Source organism: Chelonia mydas, chromosome 3 (genome assembly GCF_015237465.2).
Source record: "Chelonia mydas isolate rCheMyd1 chromosome 3, rCheMyd1.pri.v2, whole genome shotgun sequence".
Lineage (NCBI taxonomy): Eukaryota > Metazoa > Chordata > Testudines > Cheloniidae > Chelonia > Chelonia mydas.
In genome coordinates, this window is record NC_057851.1 from 203,227,516 (window position 1) to 203,239,014 (window position 11,499).

The following is an 11,499-nucleotide window of genomic DNA, read 5'->3' on the forward strand; positions in this document are numbered from 1 at the left end:
CGTACTGCTTCTGTTAATGCTTCAGTAACTTCAAAGCAAGTCATGTATGTCATTGAAGTTGACGTTATACAGGTTGTCAAACTTAAAAAATTGATGGCTATCAAACCAGTCATATCTTCTCAGTTTATTTTGAATTCTGGACTGAGGTGTATCTTTAATTTTTGCTTTTGTTCTGAGATATGGATGCGGTGACGCAAGTTAAAGGTGATCTGCAAAGTGTTTTTACAAAAGGTGCTTGTGCCTTTTTTGATAGGTTTTTTGATTCTGAAAGTGATCTAAAAGGAAGTGTAACTTTTGTTCTACTGGTTTTTAACTTAAAATGATCAGGAATGTAAAGTCTAGTCTTCTGCAGCTGTATTGGAGAACCAGTGAAGTATCAGATGTTTTGAATTCTTAAATGAAGGCGTTGAAAGGAGTTTTTACTCAAAATGAAATTAAATGGCTGTTTACAAAATTTTAAACACTCTGGTTAAAAGGTAACAGCTCAATTGCCACTACTTTTTACATATAAAGAAGCAGAAAAGGGCACAAGCGCAAGTTGTCTGTTGCAGGTTACCTTTAAACAGTGTATGTTGAGGGAGGAAAAAATACAGCTCTGTCATGACTTTCTCTTCTGCAACCTGCTGTGTCCGATTAGACAAATTGGGGGGTAAATGAACTAAACTGAGTGGTTTTATGCAGTCACAGTCTGTTCTGCAACATACGTTGCAGTCATAAAGCAGCCTGTATGCTGATGGGCAAAACCTTTTATGGTACTGGTAAGATAATTCCTGTAGTACGCAGCAAGTACATGATTGAAGAGCGTAAAATAAATTGTATATGAGGAAGTATTTCAAACTGAAGCCTATTTTGTGATCTCTAATAAGTTGCAAGGGGCTTTGGCACTTCATGTGGAAGCTGAGCATGACCCGGTAAGGATGTTGTTAGACTGCCAGGAATCTTTTTTGATAAATAAACAAAAACCCTGCAGCTCCTCAATATTCTGGCCTGTTTCAAAAAAGAACTAGATAAATTCATGGAGGCAAGGTCCATCAGTGGCTATTAGCAGGAAGGGTAGGGATGGTGTTCCTAGCCTTTGTTTGCCAGAAGCTGGGAATGGGTGACGGAATGGATCACTGGATGATTCCCTGTTCTGTTCATTCCCTCTGGGACATCTAGCATTGGCCACTGTGGGAAGACAGGATGCTGGGCTAGATGGACCTTTGGTCTGACCCAGTATGGCCGTTCTTATGCTGTAGTTGAATACCATTTCAACATTCAAGGAGAACGCTTTAGAGCACCTTCATAGGCATGGATTTTGAAAGAACAAACTTGTTTGTACTTCTGATGAAATGTCTAATGGTAGAGTATGCTTGTAAAAGTATAAACCTTCTTAACGTAGTAAATAGAAAATTACTTGGCCCAAAAGACACATTCTGCGTAATCCACAAGTTTCCGATAGACTTCTTATCTAATGTTAGGCTTCACTCATGCCTGTAAGACTTTTGGAACTATTAAGTAATCCCAACACTCTGAACCGGTTGGTCCCTAGACTTGTTCACTCACGAAGGTTCTTGAGTACTAGCCATTGGAGTGGCCTACTTTGGTGAAGTTCTCTTACTTTGACAGTTTTCATGGTCACCTGCCAGGCTTATTTCTTAAATCTATTAGCTAGTTTCCTAAGTTCATGCCTTGACTTGATTTTTGCCGTGTCTAGTTTTCAATATGTACAGTGCATTGTGGTTTAGCAACAGGTGCATCAGCTTCCATTGCTGAGTAGTCTGTGATTCTGTAATTGTGTTAATTCTTAAAAACAAGACCCCAAAAACTGAAAATGGGGGGTGGGAGATAACCTTATATAATTAAGAGGAAATGATTTAGCAAATATATCTAGAAGTCATTGCTTACAGGTATCCTTTTTCATTGTACAGAGGAGTCTGGGCACCAAATAAAAGCTGAAAGTGAGGTCAGTCTAGAGTAGTTGAAGCATAGCACTGTAATGGCTTGTGTACATGAGTTGCACTGGCTTAACATGAGGTGTGAATTTACTGTGGGGATGCTCTTGATTTTGGTTTAGTGTAAATTAGTTGGGAACAGGTGTGAACTAAACTGCAATAACAAGCCCTTAAACTGAAACAAGTGTCAGTGCAGAGCTTTACTGCATTAGTGTAAATTCATGCTTTAGGTCAGTGGCTCTTAACCTTTGGAGACTACTGTACCCCTTTCAGGAGTCTGATTTGTCTTGCATACCCCCCAAGTTACACCTCACTTAAACTACTTGCTTACAAAATCAGACATAAAAATACAAAAGTGTCACAGCACACTGTACTGAAAAATTGGAATCAACTGGAATATAAATATTGTACTTACATTTGAGTGTATAGTGTATAGAGCAGTATAAACAAGCAATGAAATTTTAGTTTGTACTGACTTCACTAGTGCTTTTTATGTATCCTGTTGTAATCTAGGCAAATAGCTAGATGAGTTGATGTCCCCCCTGCAAGACTTCTGCATACCCCCACAGATACTCCTGGTTGAGAACCACCGCTTTAGGTTAAGCTTCTGCAGTTTTCTCGTGTAGACCAAGCCCCAAGAGGAAACTAGATGCCTGTAAAGACTCAGAGGCCTGGTGCTGGGAAGGCTTAGATGGCACCTCCATGGCATCAGGGCAGGGGGCAGAGCTCCAAAGCAGCTGCACCAGCCTACATGGCACTAGGGCTTTCCCTGAGCTCGCCCCATGATTCCATACCTTGAAGCATGAGTCTGAGCCCAGCCTGGAGATCTAACAACTCCTGTCCCTACAGCCAGTGCTGACCCCATTGGGCTCCAGCTCCTACCTGCCCAGCCCTGTTTGCCACTTTGGTGGTAATTAAAAGCTGGACACTGGAGTGCTGGAATCTCCCCTGCCCTGCCCCCATCCACCCCTCTTCTCCCCTCCCCCTAGTTGGTTGCTGTTTTTCGCCTTTTATCCCCCTGACCAGGTCAGCAGGGACTCTTCTGTAGAGCCTGAGCTGGGAGCTACGGCTGCCTGAGGCAGGTAGGTGGCGGCCCCAGCTGAATAGGGGCTGGCAGGGGTGATGACCCAGCACCTACCTGCCTCCCCTGCCCACAGTAACTGAACTTTGGGTATCTGGTCAGTAGATTTGACCGGACACTGTCAGGTCCCCTTTTCGACTGGATTTTCTGGTTGAAAACCTGGCACCTAGCCACTCTACCTGCCCCACTCAGGCTAGCGTAGCCCAAAGGACTCGGCACCCGCCATCCCCTAGAGCAGTGGTTCTCAAACTTGTATTGACAGGTTTCAGAGTAGCAGCCGTGTTAGTCTGTATCCGCAAAAAGAAAAGGAGGACTTGTGGCACCTTAGAGACTAACATTTATTTGAGCTTAAGCTTTCGTGAGCTACAGCTCACTTTATCGGATGTATTGGTGACCTCTTTCACACAGCCAGCCTCTGAGTGTGACGCCTGCCCCTTTATAAATTATATTTAACAGTATTATAAATGTTGGGGGTGGCGGCTGACCGCTCACAAGCCTCCATGTAATAACCTCATGACCCCTAGGGGCTCTCTACCCCCAGTTTGAGAACCTCTGGCCCAGAGCCCTGCTCCCAACTCAACCAGAACCACTAGCCCAAGAACAAGCCAGACAGGGTGTGTTTATTGCTCGTTACTCCAGTACAGTGGGGGCTTGAGCCCCAGTGTGCTCCACAAACCCACAGCTCAGAGACAGGCCCAGCCCTGAAGAGCCAGTCATTCCATGCGCCAAACTCCCAGTGAATTAACAGATAGGAGAGCCTCGTATGTGAGCAGCAATCCCACGCCAAGGGCCACTGGGTCGTTACTGAGCATTCGCTCCCCGGCCAGTCCAGCGCATGTGCTCACCACTCACGCAGACAGACGATGGTCCCTATCAGCAGCGACCTCCTGGTAGGGCAGCTTCTTTGTCCTGCAGGAGCTGGTGCTGGACTCGGCGCCTCACTGGCTGGGAGGTTCAGGGTCCTGAAGGAGACCATGAAACACTATTGCCTGTTGGCTCCTCAGCCTGTAACCCCCTCCCCCAGCCAGCCAGCCCCCAAGCCCAGAGAGGAGGGTGAGTCGTTCCAGCTACATGTTAGAAACAAGGCAGCAAGAGTGCTGCAGTCCTGAGGAGAACAAGGCTCCTAGTTAGTGGGGATTCCCCCAGCCAGCATAATGAGCGAGAGAGATCTCACGGCCATCGGGATGTATTAATGACTTTGTGATTCATAAGGCTACAAGAATAAACAAGAAATAGACACCACTAACCTCAGTGCACACGGAGCCCTAAGGATACAAAGAACTAGTCCCTGCTGATTGTGGAAGCCTACCTGCTGCATTGGGACATACACAGTATTAAACGCTTCTCTGGTCCCTCTCCTAACTGTGGGGTGGAGGGGGCTCCCAGTGCTGTCTAACCACACCAGACCTGACCCAGCTGCTCAAGGACCCTCAGGCTCTCCTCTCCCCTCCCTGCGGCTTTAGGGTCTCGAGTACTGACCTGCTGGGTTTGATGGGGGCGTGGGGAGGGCTTCTCTCCCCAGTAACAGGCTGCTTTACTGGCCCAAAGTGCTTCACTTTGAATTTGGCTTTCTGATTTAGGGCCTTGCCCTTTATTCCTTGTGTACCTGAAATTCCCTGTTATTTATTACATACGATATGTACGTTACTTCAAATACAGCACATCCTCTGTATATGCCCCATGCTTTCCTCTCACCGGTAGGCATAGAGCTTTTCCAGAATTAGGCCCATTGTCGTCAGTGGGGAAGAAAGTAGAAATTACCTGTTTGTAATGGCTTTTGCTGGCTCCTTTTCCCGCTGCTGCAGCATCTCCCCCCAGGGAGGGTCCCTCGGATCCTCTGACTCCTGATGTGGTCTGCATGGGAAAGGAGCAGCTGTGGTGGTTGGGGAGTTTGTGAAACAACACAAGCTTTCATGAGGAACTTAGTTTTGAGGATCTCGCTTCGCTGTTTGCAGAGAATTGCACCCCTTGCCTTTGTGAGGCTCAGTGGGATGAATGTGACTGCCCCATTGTCTTGGGGGAGGGTGGGCCTGTGTGTGCTATACTGGAGTTGTTGGCCTGGTGCACTTGCTAGGCGCTTTTGTGGAGGAAGATTTTCTCCCGACGGCTGGAGAGAAATTTCCCAGGGCGATGATAACAACAAGGAATAACGGGATGTGATGAGGAAATGGACTTTGAGCTTGAGCTCTCAAGCTATGGAGTAGCCTCCCAATGAAGGAGGGCCTAGCCCCATCCATCTCTTGGGACTTTACAATTAGACTTGAAATACACCAAAGGTAGCACTCCTGCATAATCATGGAGAGGGGCTGGATGATCTTCACATCCTCTGCATCTCTGATCTCTGTGACCTTTTTGCCTGCTTCCCATTCTCCGCAGAAAATCCTGCTCACCTCAATCCTGTTTGCACCTTGTGCTCTGCCTGGTCCAGGAGCTGTGAGGCAAACAGCCAAAGGCCTGACGAGAAGATGGAGAGAACCAAGGGAAGGTTCCTCATCTTTATTTCTAAATTCAAACCTGCAGGAAAAGCCTCTCTGGGGAAATCCACAAAGAACCTGTTCTCAGAGCCAGCGGCTGAACCTGTAAACTCCAAGCCCCACAAGCGCTGTCCAATTGTGGGTTGTGATTCCTGAGACGGAAGGGGTGGGAACGCCATGGAAAGTGCCTGGTTAGCCTGCGGTGAGGTCTATTGCACATTACGCTGGCATGCCATCTCCACACAATGAAGGAGTGACTTTTATGGGTGCAATGTGAAGTCCTGGCTCCCTCCCACCCCCAGTGGGGATTAGGCAGGGGAAGGGGGCAAAGCTCCTCAGAGTTCCAGTGGAAACATGTAGCACTACCCCCAGGAGAGAAAACTGGGCCATTAATCTGAGCCAGGAACCAAAGCCACCTCCTGTCCGGATCCTGCCACTGAGCTGCTGCAGTGATGGTCCTTCCAGCATGACTCCCCCTCTCCTCTGGATCTCCTCAATGGCCCCGCTTGCGCGCACACGTTCAGATTATGGTATAAGTGTCAGAGACCGAGAGAGAGGCTGCCAGACCCCAAATTTCTTATCCAGCTTTGCCCTTCCCTGTGGTCCTGCACCCTGCACTTCTAGGCCTTCTGGGCTGTTCGATGCCCATGTTCTACACACCACGCGTGTATTATGAAGCACTTTCCCTTGACCAGGACGAAGAGGGAAGTGAGCGTTAGACTCTCCCTCTCTCTTGAAGCTGGGCAAAGCAGTGTGCACTCATGGAAAGACCACGCTGGGCTCAGAGCATGCTGATGTCCTTATCTTTGCACTCAATTGCTGTGAGCACGTCACGTGTTCCCCAGGGGGGTACCGGGGAGCGTGCACAGGCTGAGTTCCCTTGGTGGTGCTGGTGCCTGGTTTCCCGTCTCTCATGTAACTGAACAATGGGAGGGTGCTGGAAAGGTTTACGGAAATTCATGCTCGGCTGGGACTGCTGCGTCCAGCTAGGGACAGAACCTGGCGCTCGACTAGAAAAACACATCAAACTCCCTCTTGTCCCAGGGGTGCTGGGCTGCAGGGCTTTAGCTCCGTTAGGTGAAAAACCAGGCAGGAGAGGAAACGCCAGTTACAGTGTTAAGGACTGGGCTCTTTGGCCTGTTTATGTGGAATCTGCAAACTGATGCCACCCTCCACTTCTCCCCAGCCCGGCGCTGTCCTGCCAGCACTCCAGGAATGGCTGGTCCCAGGGGAGAGAACGCAGAAGGTTATGTCAGCCCCACATCACTCTGTGCTCTAGTTCCCCACGGCAGGGGGCCCCCAGCCATAGCCATGGGGACATTGTCTCTAGATGCTCTGACGAGAGCTCTGGGACATATGCCTTTAACAGAACCAGGGTGTGCTGGAGAAGCCCCATTGTAACAGTGGGTCAGATTCTCCACTGGGAACGCCCTTCTCTGATCCCGGAGCGGTTGGATGAGCAGGTGAAGGCCTGTCAGAGAGGCAGAAAGGAAAAAGAACTCGGGGGAAGTTTTCTTGTCTCTAGATTTGAATTGCTGATGAGATGTTCGGGCTATCAGAGAGCAGCGGCTCTTGAAGCAGGTGTGAATCCAGGGGTGGTTTGCTATGGCCCTGCTGGGATGTCCAGGCAAGTTGGGGAGGCAGAACACCCAGCCTGAGCCTGCTCAGAGCGGAGATTTGTGAGCTCAGATTTGGACTCCTGTTCCTCTGTCCCCCTTCAGGTTGGGGGATGTGATTTGGGGGGAGAAGTGAGGAGATCCTCAGAACTCCAAGGGGACAGTGCAGGAAAGCCCCCAACACTCCCGCCCCCCTAATCAATAACTATTCAAAAAAAGGCTCCTGAAACCAAGATTGACTCACTTGATGCCACCCCATGTGGCCTCCTGCCTGGGACATTCAGCGGCGGTGCAGTCTTTCTCCTCTTCCTTCAGTGTCCACTGAGGGGCCCCTGCAGAGACGGTCACAGTAACGGATCTGGCAGCCAGTCCGAGATGGTCACAAAAATGCAGCATTTCTCTGCAGCGGTCCATCCCCTGCTCTATTTATAGGATACTCCACTGCACTAAGTTCCTACACTTTTCCTCCCACCTCCACGGCCTGTTTAAATATTGGAAGGGCCGAGGGGGCCGCCAAAGAGCCCAGCCTGGGTGGAAGAGGCCGGAGTGTGGCCTGTGCTACGTTGATGGGCTAGCTGGCATCAAATTGTAAGGACTGCAGTCCTGGCGGGGACAAATGGGAGATGCTTTGGGATGGAGGCTTTACAGCAGGGGTGATAAACCGGCCCCAAGGAGGGCTATTGTTAGCTACAAAACCCAAGGCCCAGCAGGTCTAGAACCCAGGCCTGCAGGGGTGTTAGGTAGCTAGCAGCACCATGCTGCAGCCCACAGCCGCTGTAACTAGTGTCACCCCACTGCTGACGATCCTCTGTGGACACTGATCATGGGAAGTCCCGCCTCAGGGGGCTGATGGGCAGCAGCCACATGGCCCTGATTGGCTCCCTGCCCTATATAAACCCAAGGGGTGTTCTGGGAGCTCTCCAGGTAATAGTGTGGGTCTCCTGTAGCTGCCGTGGCCATCTCTGCTCCTGAACTCCTAGCTTTGACCTTGGCTTGATTTGGACTTTGCCTCCTGACCCAGACCCTAAAACATGACTAAGCCTCTGACCCTGGGTATCGACCCTGCCCTGGAACCTGACTGTGAGCTCCCAGCTACTCCCATCTCAGGTTTGACCCTGCTCTGACTGTTGGCCCTGACTGCCTTTGTTAGGAGCTGTCATGGAATTACTGGGGACTCTGAGGGAGGGAAACTGAGGCAGGTACACCTTTTCTGCTGCAGCCGGCTGGTAGGGAGGGGGCGCTGCCCCTGTGACAGGTGGTCTGGTCTCAAAAGGACAACGCAGCCTGAGTGAGAGAAACACTTTTTCCTATTGACAGTGAGACTCCTTGTTGCAGGGATCTTGTCTTTGTCCGTTAGAGTTCCCAGGGTGTGTGTAGTTACGTGACGGACCTTGTAGGCCGCCTCGTTTGGGATAACTCTGTCTCTGTCTCCCTGGCGCGGAAGCATGAGGGGAGAATGCTGCAGCAGGCAGGTGGGGAACCAGGCAGGCGGGAGGGTTGCCGGGGGGAAGATGGGGCTCACGTAGACAGAAACCTGGGACCCTGGTCTGGCCCCATGCTGCAGTGACTGTGACAAGGTAATGCACGACGGGCCTTCCTCGGCCACAGGGGCAGGGTGTCTTTGCACTGAAGAGGCGGTGGCGGGACGGGGCAGAAAAGCTTTAACTCCTAATACGCTGACTCCCTTCCTTGGCTGGGTCACTGGGGAAATTCAGCCCGTGCCCTGCCGAGGAGCCACCCTTGGATGCCAAGATCGGCTGCCGGCTCGGGCCTACTGAACAAGGCTCCCACAGCAGGCTGAGTGCGTGCGGGTGCGACAGCGGGTGTTCTCCATCCCTGTGGCTGCGCGAGAGACCAGCCAAGGCAGGGCACAGCTGCAGACCCCTGGGCCCTGGCAGGTGGCCTGTAGAATTGTTCTCCCGGGACCTGCCTGTGAGTAACTGAACAGGCCGCCAGGGGGCTGTGTTGCTCCACTCCAAGGTGAGCAGAACACGGCCTGTTCCTCCCTCTGGCTTTTTCCCCGTCCCTGGAGTCGCTTCAACAATTGTGATCTATTCCATCAAAATATTGTGGGTCTTTCACTCACCCCCCAGCCTCTAGGTGAATGAGGCGATGCAGATGGTGTAGCATTAGGGCGCTGGATAATGGCCGTTAGGTCTCTCTGATTTCTTGCAGTGGTGTGGTGATTTTTAAGGGGCAATAATTAAAGAGAATTCTGCTGGTCAGTGGAATTACGGCTAGGGGCCTGATCCTGTGGCGGAGAGATGGAAAGTCTCAGGCAGGTGCCAGTCTGCAGGGGGATGCTAACTGTGGAGATAAATCTTCACAGCTTTGTGTGTGGTGAGGGCAGGGTGGGTGGGGGCGATGTCATGCCTCCCTCCTCCAGGTCTGAGGTCTCTCTCCATGTAAGGAGAGTCTGCCAGCAGCCTCGCTGAGGCTGTAGTCAGAGAGCAGTGCTCCGGGTGCTATGCGGTCTGGAAAGGGTGGATTGGCTGGATTCTGTCCTCTCAGCACCACCTGGACAATAGCTGCTAAATCCCAATGAGCCAGGCTTGGAGCAGGGTCAGGGTTTGGCTCTGTGTAACGAATAATCAGACCTGTGCAGAGGAACCCTGAGTGAGATTTCTCATCTTGTCAGCACCCACCCTGGGCTTCAGTGCTGGAGCGCTGCAGACCTTCTCTGCAATGAGCCGAGACTCCTGCTACAGCACACGCTCCTGTTGGCACTAAACCCGCGCAACCAGGCGGGCATCTGGGCCAGCAAATCCGTAATGCCCCACGCTAGCATCATTATAGGTTTCGTGTATATTTAACTATGCTAGGTTAAATAGACCTGAATTCGTTAACTAATGCATCTTGGCTGCAGTTTGACAGCTCTAAACAAAAGCCCATTTCATCACCCACTGATTAAATCTTCATACAGATCCTTTTACTAATCAGTTGCCAGGTTTCCTGACAGGTAGCTAATAAACAATAAGTGTCTTGCTAGGTCTGGACGTGGACACCCCATTGCAGTACTTCAAAGTTACATTCAGAACTGACTCTTAAAAATACATTTACTAAGTGTCAATTTTTCACATCCTGTGGTATTTGTCACGTGGCAAAGAATCCGTGTCCTTTTCTTTGTTCTGCTCAGGAATGTAACTAGAAGGAGTAAATCAAGATTAACCCTAGAACGATGTTTTTCAGAGTTTGGGTCGTGACCCAGTCCTGGGTCGCGGCATATCAGGCACGGGGTCGCTCTGGTCAGCACTGCCAACAGGGATGTTAAAGGTCTTGTCAGTGGTGCTGTTAAAACTCCTGTCCGCACACTGCCCCCACCCCAAGCACCGGCTCCGCAATTTTCCCAGCCAATGGGAACAGGGGGCGGTGCCTGCAGGCAAGAGTCGCGCAAAGCCGCTTGCGCGCCTCTGCCTAGGAGCCGGACCTGCTGCTGGCCACTTCCGGGGCGCAGCGCGGTTCATGGTGCCAGGACAAGTGAGAAGCCTGCCTTCGTACCCCCTGCTGACGGGATTACCTCCGGCGGTTCCCTAATCCCCAGCCCTGAGGCCCCCCCCAAATCTGGAACTCATTCCTGCACCCCAAGCCCCTCATCCCTGGCCCCACCCCAGAGCCTGCACCCGCAACCCTGAGCCCCCCAAACCCAGAGCCCCCTCCTGCACCCTGAACCCCTCATCCCCAGCCCAGAGCCCCTCCCAAACCCCTCATTCCCAGCTCCATTGGGTTGCAGGCATCAACAATTTTCTTCAGCTGGGTCCCCAGAAAAGTTTGAAAACCACTGCCCTAGAAGAACTACTTCCTCCGCATTTCCCTAGCATCCCCCGCCTGGCTTCCTATCACAGAAAGAAACCGCACTCCCATCCTCATGGTAGTCAGTAACATACAAAAGCTACATCAGTTTAGTGACCCTGCATGCCATTAGGAATTGCAACATATGTGGTGCTGTGCAATGCACAAAGGGAAAGGGTAGAGATAGCCCTAAAAGACAGTACAGTCAGACTGGCAGACATAGAGAAACCATTATGCACTTGGCCAGCAATGACGGGGGATCTCTTTGGTTCTGTGATGTGTATAGTCAATCATTGTGGCCATAAAGACAGCTGGAGGTGCCAGACTGCAACAGGTGCTAGCATGAATGCTGCAGGTCCTCTGAGCAGTGCAAACCAGGGAATAAGGGCCTGGGAAGATGCATTGACCCTATCTCTGCTTTCTGACTCTGTGCGCCGAGGCTTTGCAAAGGACTCTTATGTAGCTGCCTGCCAAGAACTAAAAGGATGCTCATCGCATAGCCCCTGTGGAGGCCCTCCCCAGACAGACCCCTCCACACAGAACTTCACTAATGGGCCCAAAAGGTACCGAGGTCAAGAAGCTGGGTCTGCACCAGCCTTGCCCCC

At 51.0% G+C, this 11,499-nt stretch overlaps 1 protein-coding gene across 1 annotated transcript in view; it reads left to right on the forward strand.

Moving 5' to 3' along the window:
- The first annotated feature begins 8,005 nt into the window (after positions 1–8,005).
- MAL (mal, T cell differentiation protein) overlaps positions 8,006–11,499 on the forward strand; it is a 33,359-nt gene continuing 29,865 nt past the window's right edge. Inside the window, exon 1 of the mRNA XM_043544226.1 lies at positions 8,006–8,212. Within this exon, the coding sequence (XP_043400161.1) occupies positions 8,137–8,212 (76 nt within the window). The 5' untranslated portion in view covers positions 8,006–8,136. The remainder of the gene's footprint in view (positions 8,213–11,499) is intronic.